Source organism: Leucoraja erinacea, chromosome 28 (assembly GCF_028641065.1).
Source record: "Leucoraja erinacea ecotype New England chromosome 28, Leri_hhj_1, whole genome shotgun sequence".
In the NCBI taxonomy this organism is placed as follows: Eukaryota; Metazoa; Chordata; class Chondrichthyes; order Rajiformes; family Rajidae; genus Leucoraja; species Leucoraja erinaceus.
The window spans coordinates 16,686,215-16,701,076 of NC_073404.1; the positions used below are offsets into that span (position 1 = coordinate 16,686,215).

At 40.9% G+C, this 14,862-nt stretch overlaps 1 protein-coding gene across 3 annotated transcripts in view; it reads left to right on the forward strand.

Annotated features, from left to right (window-relative positions):
* Positions 1–14,862, forward strand: part of ap2b1 (adaptor related protein complex 2 subunit beta 1) — a 173,546-nt gene that overhangs the window by 86,944 nt on the left and 71,740 nt on the right. For all 3 annotated transcript variants that reach the window (XR_008725710.1, XM_055657871.1, XM_055657872.1), the window contains exon 18: positions 4,380–4,509. Coding sequence is in view for 2 of the 3 variants with exons in the window: in XM_055657871.1 (XP_055513846.1) it covers positions 4,380–4,509 (130 nt within the window). In the remaining variant the exon portion in view is untranslated. The remainder of the gene's footprint in view (positions 1–4,379; positions 4,510–14,862) is intronic.

Genomic DNA, 14,862 nt, shown 5'->3' on the forward strand with positions numbered 1-14,862 from the left:
GCTCCATCCTCTTGCTGACATTGAGGGAGAGGTTGTTTTCTTGACACCATGTTTCTAAGTTCTTTACATCCTTCCTGTACTCCATCTCATCATTGGTCGAGATCCGGTCCACTACAGTATGAATGTGGGGTCATCTGCAAGCTTATAGATGTTAAGCTTCTTGGAGAATAATACAGCTCATTTGGCCTCAAGCTCGGGAAGAGTTGGAGCAGGAGCACAGATGCATGATTGCACCAAATAATGTAATATTGAAAATTTTAGAGACTTGTTCCACGTGTTATTTCCCAAGATGCAATATGGCGTGGAGAAGTACGTGATAATGTGCAGTGAAATACAAATTATTGAACTTAAAAATTTATAGAGTACATAATCTATCAAAATTGCTTTTAAACTGCTCCGAAAGCTGTAATCTGTTGAAACAATAATATTGTATGATATAATGGCCCTAATGACGGCTGCCACAGTGTACGGTAAGCCCTTTCTAGGGGGGGGGGGGGGGGGGGGGGGGTCGAGAAGGGGAGAGGGAGAGAGAAGGGGGGAGAAGGAGTGGAGACACTTTTAAGAAGTATAAGGAAATGTTTAGCAGGCATTTTACCTACCGGTCGGTTTTCCTTGGTCCTGAAAACTCCCATGAGCCAATCAAAATGCACGGTCAGCTAAGGAGATTGCCTACGGCTGCCCTCGACTGCCTGTAACTAAATAGCGACCCCACTCCACTGAGTTATAAAGAACCATGTCGACCAAATTTTACTCGTGGAAAATTTTTCAACATGCTGAAAGCTTTTCCGCGGCCTAGCTGAGGCCGCGAGTAACCGTGAACTTCGCTCGAGCATGAAGGAGAGTTCCAGTGATCTCATAGGACCTCCTAGGACCACGTGTCGACCATGCTGTGAGTTTGTGTCGAGGGCAAACTCTTCTAGACTTGCAGATTAGGTTGCCGCAGTGGGACAGCCCCTAAACCGCCCAAGATCCAAAGCCTACCACCTCATCTGTGAAACACGGTGGTGGGGGTGTTATTGCCTGGGCATGTGTGGCTGCTGAAGGTACTGGCTCACTTATCTTCATTGATGATACAACTGCTGATGGTAGTAGCATAATGAATTCTGAAGTGTATAGACACATCCTATCTGCTCAAGTTCAAACAAATGCCTCAAAACACATTGGCTGGCCAACGATCCCAAGCATACTGCTAAAGCAACAAAGGAGTTTTTCAAAGCTAAAATAGGGTCAATTCTTGCGTGGCCAAGTCAATCACCCGATCTGAACCCAATTGAGCATGCCTTTTATATGCTGAAGGGTAAACTGAAGGGGACTAGCCCCCAAAGCAGGCATAAGCTAAAGATGGTTGCAATACAGGCATGGCAGAGCACCACCAGAGAAGACACCCAGCAACTGGTGATGTCCATGAATCGCAGACTTCAAGCAGTCATTGCATGCAAAAGATATGCAACAAAATACTATACATGACTACTGCCATTTACATGAGATTGCTCAGTCCCAAATATTATGGTGCCCTGAAATGGAGGGACTATGTATAAACACTGCTGTAATTTCTAACAATGGCCTTTATTAAAAATCTGTCAATGTGTATTTAAACCCCATGTGATTTTTTTTCTATTACAAATTTCAAATTGTGGAGTACAGAGGCAAATTAATAAATGATGGGTCTTTGTCCCTAACATTATGGAGGGCACTGTATGTCATGTACATTAACCTTGATAACAATTTTCACCTGTATAACTGTCTAATTTGAAATTGCATTTTTCTGCCAATGTATAATATTTATAGGTTACACAAAAAAGCTGGAGAAACTCAGCGGGTGCAGCAGCATCTATGGAGCTCCATAGATGCTGCTGCACCCGCTGAGTTTCTCCAGCTTTTTTGTGTAACCTTCGATTCTCCAGCATCTGCAGTTCCCTCTTAAACACTATAATATTTATAGATTGCACACAAGTAAATTGCATTTTGAAGAAATGCAGTTCAGCGCATATAAAATAAGCCCATATTTATTGAACTGAATTTCTGACCTAAATTCATGATGAAATGCTATTTCCATGCATCGAAATTCAGAGCAGTATTTTTAGCAGCAAGAGTATGTTTTAAACCAATTATTTCCAAACTTCAATTTAGATTTTTTTTTTTTTTTTCTTTGTACTGGTTCCCTGGAGAGCAGTGTGAGGCAGGAACTTGAAGCAGTGAAAACAGAAAAGACAGGAAATACTCATCAGATTGGGTGACATCGATGGAGGAAAAAACTAAATCAAAGCGTAGAATGGATGCCTTTCACTTAGAATGCTGATTATGTTTCTGTCCATAGATTTTGTCTGACCTGCTCAGTATTCCTTATATTTTCTGATCACCAAAATCTGAATTATTGTGCTTTTATGTAAGAATGGCATTGATTAATTAACACCCTGACTGGTCGCAGTGTAAAATTTTCTTTCATGGCTGCAACCATTTGTGTCTCAAATGCTTTGTCTCTACCGAGTTCATTTTCTAGAGACTATTTGCACCGTTCCCCATTCGTAAACGCAGGTCTGGTTTCCACTCACAGCAAGTAGATGGAGTTAAGATTGAATCGTATCCCTTTCTAACCCAGTTGTATAGATATAATTATCTAGGATAGACAGCAAATGCAGGCAGCATCTCTGGAGAAAAGGAATAGGATTGTTTCAGTTCTTTAATTTGACCCAAGTGTTTCAGAGAAAGCTATGCTGATATCAAATGGCACTTACTCAACCTACTCCTACTCACCCATGCCCAGCTAGTGCTTCAGCTGGACCATTCCACTCCTGACCTCATCATAATTGTGGACCAAACATTTGAATTCTGGAGGAGAGCTAGGGCATCACTGCAGGAGTTTGTCAGGACAGCTCCATTAGCCCATCCAGGGCATAAGTCTGTCATGTGGCAGAATACTCTCTACTTCCCCTGATGAGCCCAAGTTTCAAGTTTAACACCCTCCAGTTCAAAGCAGCTTACACAATTAGCACCCAATGTCACACCCTAACCAAACATTCCCTCCACCACTTGAGTATACGGCTGTGGTATATCGCATCTACATAATGCACTGAAAATATTTGCCTGTAGACAGAAAATGCTGGAGTAACTCAGCGGGTGAGGCAGCATCTCTGGAGAGAAGGAATGAGCGACGTTTGGGTCGACCCAAAATGTCGGCCATTCCTTCTCTCCAGAGATGCTGCCTCATCCGCTGAGTTACTCCAGCATTTTGTGTCTACCTTCGATTTAAACCTGCATCTGCAGTTCCTTCTTACGCAAAGATATTTGCCTGGTCTACTTTGCCAACATCTCCAACACCTGTGACTTCTGCGAAGGACTGCAGTGGTTGAAGGAAGTGTCTCACCACCACTTTATCAAAGGGATGGGTAATAAATGTTGTCGTTGAAATCTGTATTAATTAACTGTAAAGTTAATTCTTAAAACATTTGCTAATCCACACTCAAATATCAAATATCACACAGTTTGTCTGAAATTTTGATTAGATTAGATTGGGTTCAAAACTCTTTCCACTGTTCAAAACAACCCAATTTGCAGCTAGGCTCAGAGGGCCAAAAAATGGGGCGGAATTGATTTTTTATTTATGTTAACCCATTTTGTTTATGAATCCAGAATGATGTGAACATCCCATACGGGGGTGGGGGAGGGGTGGGGGTGGGGGAGGGGCGGACAACAACAACACTATCCCTGTACTCATCAAACATGGTATGTTTCAAGGGAATATCCTAAATCTCATTTTTGCCAATTAATGCTTCTCAAGTAAGTCTTGTGGTGCCACTATCTATCAGACGTACTGACAATAGAAACACAATCTGATGATCTGATGACTCCTCCTCCCCCCCCCCCCCCCCCCCCCCCCCCCCCCGCAATACTCATAGCTGATGTTTTGTGAGTCTACTGATTCAGGTGACACATTCAAGAAAATGAAATATTCACTGTGTATCATAACATTGTAAGAATAGTGTCAAGATGTTAAATCCAAATAGTTTGATGTGGCTTTCATAATACCTGAAGCATGCATAAATTCAGCCTAACTTGCTGATATCAGTGACATAATTGATTCGCCTTTCTCATGGTGGTTATGCACTGAAGTAATCTATAATTTGGAAATAGGTGTCCCTTTACTGCAGGCTTATTAATTTGGTGGATCTGGAATTGCACTTCATTGTTGAACATGGCTAAGATTCCATGATGGTTATTTGAACCGGGGCAATTGTGTTCCATTGTTCTGATTCCATTCGAGATAATATAACACTGTTTGTAGCTTGTATAATAGTTTTATTTCAGGTTGAGATAATTTGACTTGGAGGACGAGAGGAAAATTATACACGTGCCTAATGTGCTTTGTGTTTCTTTCCTAGCTTTGGTGTGATCCCCACAACTCCACTTCCAATTCACACTCCATTAATGCCAAATCAGAGCATTGATATTTCCTTACCACTGAACACTATTGGCCCAGTGATGAAAATGGACCCGCTGAATAATCTTCAGGTGAGACACTGCAATCTGGATCAAAGGCAATATGATAATTGTTAATAATTTGGTTAGAGTATAAAAGCAAGAATGTTATGGTACAACTTTTATGAAATGAATGTTAGGCCACAACTAATGTCTTGTGTCCAATTCTGGTTGCCACACCCTACATAAAGAACATGATTGTACCTGGCATTTACAGAGCATTTTAGTTATGAAAAGACACTGGGTAGGCTGGGTTTATTTTCCTTGGAACAAAGATGACTGAAGGGGATGTGATTGAGGTGTACAAAATGTTATGGGAATGAACAGCCATGAATGTTGAATGTTTGGGCAGATTTGAAGGGCTCAGTGCCCTACCTATTTTCCTATTTTCAGTGCTCCTATTTTTCTTGTGCTCTTGATTTATGTTACATTAGAAAACCAATTACCTTTCCTATCTTCAGTTTTCCTGAACATAACTTTTGTATTTGGTAAGCATTTTCATGCTTTCTCTTGCAAGAAAAGGCAAGCAATGCCAAACCATGGCTCTGGTGACTTACTTAGTAAACAATAAATGAAGGCACAGAGCACTGCCAAACAGGGTGTCTGTTTAATACAAACCACCACCACAACTGCTTGAACTTCTTTTGAGACATAAAAACACAACTAAATAAAGATTCATTTGGAGGAAAAGGTTCCTACTAGAAAAGTTAAACAATTGCGTATTTGATCAATTCACCATATTAAATAGCATGCATTTAAATCATTACTAACTTTAATTTTATTTTAATAATACTTAAATTTCCAACAATTAATCTTTCTGAACATAAAGAGAATTAAATTGTGCATTAAATAGTTGTGAATGTGTCTTGTGGCGAATAATGTTTTTAGATGGGTTATGATTAGCACTACTGAATAATCAAATGTTTTCTTCTCAATAGAAGCCACTTGTAATCTTCATTAATTGTGATAGGAACACCTGCATTAATAAGTGTGTAGTTGTACCAAAGTGGTAATTTCAAGCATAAGATTTTCTTTCTTTGTTTGATTTTCACTTGGGAAAAGCTGTATTATTAGTTGTGCTTTAGTTGGAATGAATTTGTGCAGTATGTAAATATGCTCTGGATGCAACAATCTAAAAAATATGCTGTAGGTAGGTCAGATTATAATGAACAATTATTTGATAATTTCAGATGCTATTTGGATGCAGAGATGATGATTGCCCCTGTCCCAGAGTAGCTGCAATTTGCTAACATTTATCTTGATTTTAATATTGCACCATATTAATAGGCAGCAAGGATATTAAAATGTTTATGCGGCATCCAACTGGCAATGTGCAGCCACGGGTACAAATTGGTGCAAAAGGCAATCCATGTGTTAATGTTTTTATGATTAGTTTAGTATTCTAGCAGTCTGTTGAGATTGAACAACAGAATATATTAATGAAATATTACCAGGGTGTTAACTGAATTGCAAGCAATCTAATGTTATGTTAACTTATTTGACATATAATCTGTATTGATAGGTTAACTTTATAACTAGGGTATAATAGTTTCATGATTACATTAATAGATTAACATCCCAGCAATTCTGGCCGATTGATCTATAATTTAAAATCCCATAGTTACATCTGAAGGAATTAAAATCAAATGTCCTTGGCAAAGTACTCAGTTCAGAAGGAAGTTTGAGATGGACTAATTGCTCACCTTGACAGCATCACCCATGGCATATAAACTAATACATATACAATTACGTTTTATTTTTTATTTTGAGTAGTATTGTAACCATTATATGTACCATTTCATGCCATCCAAACAGATTAAATATACCATACATAGATACAATCCGTTCAAACTCAAGTACATTAGAGCAAAGGGGAAGATATCACAATATAGTACTCAATATAGTTCTCAGCATTGTAGCACATCAGACAAAATCCAGTGTTCTCAATGGGATAGAGGTGAATTGAACAGTATCTTAGCTTATGAAAGGACTGTTCAGAGGTTTGATAATGGAGGGAAAGAAGCCATTCCTGAGTCTGGTGGTATGCACTTTCAAGCTTCTGCACCGTCTGCCAGACGGGAGCAGGAAAAAGAAGGAATGCCCGGGATGGGACAATTATTTGATTATCATGGTCTCTGATAAATTTACCAACTTCTCTGCAATTTCTTGCAATCTTGAGCGGAGCTTTTGGCAGACCAAGCTGTGATGTAACCTGACAGTATGCTTTCTATTGTGCATCTGTGGAAGTTTGTGAGAATCACTGGAAATGTTCCAAATTCTCTGTCTCCTAAGGAAATTGCGCCTTCTTGCCCGTCGCATCAGTGTGGTTGGTCCATGACAGATCATTAGTAATATTACCACCAATATTAGAACTAGAAGCTTTCAACTATTTCCACATCCACACCATTGATGCTGATTGGTGCATGTACTCCGAGAGAGAGAGAGAGAGAGTGTGTCTGTCTACACACCTGCTGATAACATCTGGTGCAGCGGTGGCATATTCATCTAGGTTAGCCACAGATTCCTTGAAAGCTGACCAGTCCACACACTCACTCATTTAGCTAGGTTTGTGCTACAATTGTCCCTGGGTTAAAGAAAATGAGAAAGAAATAATAGAGGGAGATGAAGCATATGCCCACTACTGATTGCTGCATGATGCATTTTAATGAAAGGTGGCCAAATGTCTTGTATTTTTTCCTTCTAACATATACGTTGAATTTAGTGAGATAATTTTGTAGACAGACTAGGCTGTCATTTAGGAGATAACAAATCCATTGAATCTCATTATAATGCAATTCCATGGGAAAATTACAGTTTAACAACACATTTCAAAATTGTACAGAATATTTTAGTTCAGAGAAAATACTGCCGATGCTGGAAATATTTTAAAGGAATATTTATATGACCTCTAAAATAATGCATGAACTATGTTTTCTTAAATAATTTCAGATGGTTTCAATAGGCAGATTAGCAGACATCTGGGAAAGGTCAAGCTTGTATTCTATGTGCCGTGATGGATGAATAATGTCTGACTATCATCCTCGTGTGGCTCTGTGACTATTCCCATGAGATATCTGTGTGGGAGTGAAAATCCCACATAAAGTTAACTCTTCTGATCAATTGCAAACTTGGTGGGATATTTTCCACTTTTAGAAATGGTATGTCTTGTACATCCCAACATTTCTGCTAGGTGCGTTGCACAGAAAAGAGTGTACAGCATAATCACTAGCTGCTTTGTGCAGCTGGTCCACGCCAGAGCTCCAAACAATCCTTCTACCCTACAGTTTCTCGTTATGCTGAGGGGATTTATGAGGGGGACATATTTTTAAGAAAACCATTCTGAACAGATAGTCTGAAATGTAAGAACATTTTATAAGGACATGCCTATTATTTTGAAGTGGCTGGGAACATGGCATGCCTTTCTCCTACACCTTCCATATTTCCTGGTTAAAATGGAAAGCGATGAGTTAATCTTTAAATTTGAACATGTTATTGCATTGGGCATTTTGTCATGTATTTAGGTTAAATTCATGTTTTGTTATTTAAATATCAGTGGCGAGATACTGTTTGGATCAAAAATCCAGAGTGTTATTTAATTATTGTAAATGATAAAGAATCTATACTTGGTCGTGTAGATTCAGAACTGGCTTATTCATAGAAGACATAGCGCTGTGGTGGAAGAACAACCTACTCCAATCCACTTTTGCATGTTTCTGTACAATACCATCAAAATCAACCCTATCCCAATTTAGTACTTTAAATTATGATCCACCCCTGTCCTTATCCATAAATACTCTAAAGCTAAAGGCAGCAAGTGGTGCAGCGAAAGAGTTGCTGCCTTACAACGCTTACAGCGCCAGACACCTGGGTTCCATCCTGACTATGGGTGCTGACCTGTGACCACGTGGGTTTTCTCCGACATCTTTGGTTTCCTCCCACACTCCAAAGACGTACTGGTTTGTCGGTTAATGGACTTGGTATAAGTGTAAATTGTCCCCTGTGTGTATAGGATAGTGTTAGTGTGCGGGGGTCTGTGGGCTGAAGGACCTGTTTTCATGCCGTATCTCCAAACTAAACTAATAGAACTGTGGTTGCTGATCCCAAAGTGTTCGTCCACTGACACTTCAGTCACTTGCCCTGCCCAATTCCCTCAGAGTAGGTTAAACTTTGACCTCACCTAATTCGGCCATCTACATGCTACCTGAGGAACCTTTCCTGAATATACTTGACAAATTTCATCCCATTCAAGCCCTTGATGCAGGGGTGTTCCCAGTCCTGTCCCTCCCTTAACCAGGTATCCAGGATGGCTATTTGTCCTGGTCACACCTACCTATACACTCCCTTGAGTTCATTAACCTCACCTGGCAGGCTCCTTGCATTGAGATGAATGCAATTTAATCTAACTGTTTTTCCTCTTTGGTGGCCAGTGGGGTGGGGGGGGCTTTCTGGAGCGCTAGTATGGGTGTTGTGGGCTGTGTTTCCGTCCTGTCTACCTTCTTGGCATCATTGACTATTGGTTAATTGAAAAAAAATCCTGTGCTTACCAGACGGTATTTCCAGACGGTGAGGCAATATGTGATACGGGGTGAGTGGATTTATTAGATGGTATTTTTCATAAAGGGTAGAATAAACATGACACAATCGGAAGGATCAGGTGTAATTAACACTGCTATCATCCTGCTAGGAAAAAAGCTAGGAGCAGATTAAGGACGGTTCCATCTGTTCCACGATTCCCTCCTGGGCAATCCATCAAGTTCCAGTTAATAGCATTAGCAAGATTGTCTCACAAAGCATCCCATAGAAACTTAGACAACTTCCTTGTTCGTACTAATTAGTAAAGATAATGTGCCTTTGGCAAGTCATTCCTGATTTGGTGGCATATAGACTCCTACTCAAAATGTATACTACTTTATTACACTCTGGTAACATATGGAGTTTGCAGAATATCAATAGACATTCTATTTATATCTACTTACTAGACTAAGTGGAACCCGTTGGGTCCCATGTTCACACAGGAGGGCTGGTCCCACAACGCAATATTCCACCTCTCCACCAATTCCAATATTGGTGGCCAATGGGGGGGGGGGGGGGCTTTCTGGAGTGCTAGTATGGGTGTTGTGGGCTGAAGGGACTGTTTTCCAGAGGGCTAGTATGGACATTGTGGGCCAAATGGATTCTTGGAGTGGCAGCTCAGTCACTTAAGCCTGCTGTGCTGGCAGCTCACTCACGGCTGGTGGGCTGGCAGTTGACTCGTGGCTATTCCTTGAAATTCCATTTCAAGACGGGTGCAAGGCCACCAAATACAAATGCAGTTTCATGCCACTTCAAGCAGGGTGCAAGGCCACCAAATTCAAGTGCAGTTTCCTACCACTTCAAGTAGGGTGCAAGGCCACCAAATTCAAATGCAGTTTAATACCATTTCATATAGATGGCAACTCACCTCAGCATCTTGTGTAATGGAAGCTCATTTTTACAACTTAATTAATTGGTCTCTGGAATTATTCACCTTGAAATATTTTGCCCACATCCCAGATTTGGAAGGGGTATCATGTTTGAGACTGTGTTCCATGTCAGTTTTAGTCGCAGACCAAAATGAACTGGCTGAATTACAGAGGTTCTTTGGTTTTGTCTGACATGAAAGAGCATCGATGAAACTATTTTTGGACACTACGCTCTGAAAACCAATGTCAGTGTCAGGATTTGCCAGGATTGACCGTATGTCTTCATGCCTACAGTGTGTAAGAATGCGCAAAAATCATAAAACCAAGCAAACCCTTGCCAACTGCGAAGAATAAATACTGTTGTAAATGTTGCCTAGTATCAACATTTTTTCATTCTAATCAGATTACATATCATACGACTTATCTCGTTAGCTGTGAGTTGGCAGATGTCCTTTGTGGCTATGTGTGCCAACATCATGGAGAGTGCACAGGGAATAAATATGGAGATTGCAGTTAAAGTATGTCCCATAACCTATATGATCACGTTTATTGTGTGTGTTGTGGCCCATTGATACTCCTGTCAGAAGGTTATGGATTCAAGACTTGCATCAAATTTGATCACCAAATCCAGAGCAACTCCACAGTATGTCAGTCAGATGTATGAGCAGCCAAAGTGAGACCCATTTTCTCCATTAAGATCTCACAGCCTTGTATCTGAAAGATTTTCACCAGAACTGTGGCCAACATGTATCTGTCAACCAAAGGCCAACACATAATGACACAAATGAATATTTTTTTAAAACGGATTCTGGAACTGAAATAAAAATGGGAAATGCTGGAAACATTCAGCACCTCGGCTGGCGTTCCTGGTGAGTGAGCTAGCATTCAGATTCATCAGACCAAACATTAAACGGCCTGTCCCACTTGGGCGTCATTTACGCGACATCATTTATGAGTCACGACACGCGCATGGTGAGTGGTGATGTAGGCAGTGACTCGTGCTTGCGCGCAGCACCCCACGACTTTGGGATTCACAAAATCTTTGAACGCCATCTGCATGACGCCCAAGTGGGACAGGCCTTAACTCTGGAAAGAGAAACTAGTTAACATTTTAAGCCAGTGACCCATCAGAAGGGGTAATTGACCTGAAATATTAACTTGTTTCTCTTTCCACAGATGTTGCTTGAGTTGCTATGTTCTTCCAACATATGTCTTTTTGTTGACGATTCCAGCATCTGCAGTCTCATTTGTCTCTTGAAGCATTAAAACATGGCGAAATTCAGGCTTTAAGAGACAAACAGGTTTTTTGGTGATGGATGAGATTCTTATCATGGCAGAGACACAGATACTACTTAATATGTATTATAAACTCTCTTGAACGTCATCATTGATTAGTTTTGGTTCCAGATTGTTACATGTGGAAGCGGCCTGCAAGAGCCAGATAAACTATAACCTAATTTTGATGTATGAAAATAAACTAAAGTTCAAGTTCCAATGGGGCGATTCAGCTCCAGCCATAAAATAGCTTATATTCCAATTCCAGGAAAAGAGAAACAAATCAATTGCATTCACGAAATATGATTATTTTTATGGTGAAGCTTTATCTTCAGTAAATTTTAAAATTTCTAGTGTTTTTATTGTGATGTTCAACTGATCTGTGTACTACTTTTTATATTCAGTTTTTATACCCCAACCTAAACAAAAATGATTGTATGGTCTTTATCTCATTTCATATTTTGGGGGGCTTTGCAGCATTTGGCTTTTCCCATTTCCTTCGTTGCCACAGTGACTAAACTCCAAAGTTAACAGTTACTTGTCAAATGCTTTGGACATTAAGTTTATGAAAGGCATCATTATAAATGGACTCCACTGCGAAACATCCTAAGTAGTGTGTGAATTCAACAATTAAAAATAACAACAAATCATCCGTTTATATAACTGCCTTCATAACGGTATTTTTTGTAACAGATATTTAATAATTATGCCCAAGTGCAACAATGGCAAGCTCGGTATTCACTGGTGGTTATTGTTGTGTGTTGCAGTAGCTTCCATAATTAAGTGGTCTCACCATTGGGTAAAGCCTTCCAAGATTTGGACCCAGTTCTGATGAAGAAATCACAGTACATTTTCAAGCCACGATGGATTGGAACTCTGATATAACCATATAACAATTACATCACGGAAACAGGCCATCTCGGCCCTTCTAGTGTGTGCCGAACACGTATTCTCACCTAGTCCCATCTACCTGCACTCAGACCATAACCCTCCATTAATTTTTCCGTCCATATAACTATCGAATTTATTTTTAAATGATAAAATCGAACCTGCCTCCACCACCTCCACTGGAAGCTCATTCCACACAGCTACCACTCTCTGAGTAAAGAAGTTCCCCCTCGTGTTACCCCTAAACTTCTGTCCCTTAATTCTCAAGTCATGTCCTCTTGTTTGAATCTTCCCTACTCTCAGTGGCAAAAGCTTATCCACGTTAACTCTGTCTATCCCTCTCATCATTTTAAAGACCTCTATCAAGTCCCCCCTTAACCTTCTGCGCTCCAAAGAATAAAGACCTAACTTGTTCAACCTTTCTCTGTAACTTGGTTGCTGAAACCCAGGCAACATTCTAGTAAATCTCCTCTGTGCTCTCTCTATTTTGTTGACATCCTTCCTATAATTAGGCGACCAAAATTGTACACCATACTTCAGAATTGCCCTCACCAATGCTTTGTACAATTTTAACATTACATCCCAACTTCTATACTCAATGCTCTGATTTATAAAGGCCAGCACACCAAAAGCTTTCTTTTCCACCCTATCTACATGAAATTCCACCTTCATGGAACTGTGCACAGTTATTCCTAGATCCCTCTGTTCAACTGCATTCCTCAATTCACTACCATTTACCATGTACGTCCTATTTTGATTTGTCCTGCTAAGATGTAGCGCCTCACACTTATCAGCATTAAACTCCATCTGCCATCTTTCAGCCCACCCTTCCAACTGACCTAAATCTCTCTGTAGACTTTGAAAATCTACTTCATTATCCACAACACCACCTTTCTCAGTATCATCTGCATACTTACTAATCCAATTTACCACACCATCATCCAGATCATTGTTGTACATGACAAACAACAATGGACCCAACACAGATCCCTGTGGCACCCCACTAGTCACTGGCCTCCAACCTGACAAACCTGAGATGGTGGTCTTTTCAATTGTTTGTTTACTGCCCTAGCCTTCTGGTGATAGATGTCTAGGGGGTGATTTGGTCAAAGAAGCATTAGAGAGTTCCTATAGTGCATCCTGTAGATGTTACAGAATTTGGCTAATGCAATCTGACATTGGAGGACATGAAAGTTTTGGGTAGGTAGATCTTAGGTGATTTCTCAGGAACAGGGATTGCTTGTTCTCTATTCCAATATTGTGGGTGCTGAGGTGACCTATGAAGCTGTCCGGGGAGAGCCTGGACTGAATGGACACCGGCCCAGGGCAGTGCTGGCCCCAGGCTTACAGCCAGCGCGGAGAAGAAGCGCTAACTCCAGTTCAACTCTGCTCCAACTCACAAGGCTTCTCGTCCTTCGACACCACGTCCGCACATGGGTTCACATACCATTTTCCTGCCATGCTGACCTGCCCTTTGAAATTGCCCTCGTCCGGTTGAATGTTTAACAGCTCAATTGCACTTTAAGCTTCTTCAGTAATTGCTGTGTTCACCTCGTGTTTCAACAGTCCACATTTTACTATGACCTCATTACTAGTTTTTCCATATCATGTCATCCTACTCACCACTCACTGTCTTTACTGACCTTCATTAACACCCAGACACTCAATTTAAAACATCCATCCTTCTCTTAAGTTCTTCAACCTCCATTACCATTTGCTAATCGCCAGCCCACTCGCCATTTAACCTCCTTGGACATCCAACTTGCCTAAATATTGACACAAAATGCTGGAGTAATTCAGCGGGACAGGCAGCATCTCTTGTCTTCACCACCCACTCCTTGTTTAAAACTTTTCTTTCAACCCATTTCTTTGATCATAACATCTGCTCTGGCTCGATGCCCAATTTTGTTTTGCTTAGTGCTGCTTTTATGTATACCCCACAATTTTTTTGTGACATTATTGGTGCTGTATAAATACATTTTACTGTAGACAACCAGGTTACCCAGGAGTAACAAATGGAGACTGGGATAACATCTAATTACCTCAGCTGACCAAACACATCCCACCCAGTTTGGAAGGGGATTGACTGACCACAAACATAATTTGACCAAGCAGATCAATACTGTGCAAGGCAGAGCTATAGTGAGCATGATACCGGACAACCTTATTGGTCTTGCAGCTGCCTGCAATCTTTGGGCATATTTGTTCTTCTAATTCCTGTTGATTATTTATGGGTCTATAACACAATCCCAACAAGGTGATCATCCCTTTTTTATTCCTGGTCACCTGGTCACCGGTCACCTACTGGTCACCTCTGATCCAGAAGAGTTCCCACCGATCCAAAAATCTGAATCCCTTCTCCCTGCACCAACTTCTCAGCCATGCATTTATCTATCTTCCTGTTCCTACCCTCTTTAGCATGTGGCACAGAGTAATCCAGAGATAACTACTCTGAAAGTCCTGCTTTTTAACCTTTTGTTAAACTCCCTCTCATCACTTCGCAAGACGTCTTCACTTTTCCTACCAATGTCATTTGTGCCAACATGCAACACTGCACCTTCCGAGAATGCCATGCAGCCGCTCCAAGCCATCCTGGACCTTGGCACTAGAGGTGCAACATTCCATCATGGAGTCTGGACATCCCTGTCCCGCCGGACAGGGATGGGACACTCGGGAAGGGACGGGGATGGTAGTGAGACTCGGCTCACAAATCTGCCTCCTGGGGTTATGCAGGAGAGGGGTGTGTGGTTCGCCCTTGTATAATAACCCTGTATAACCTGGG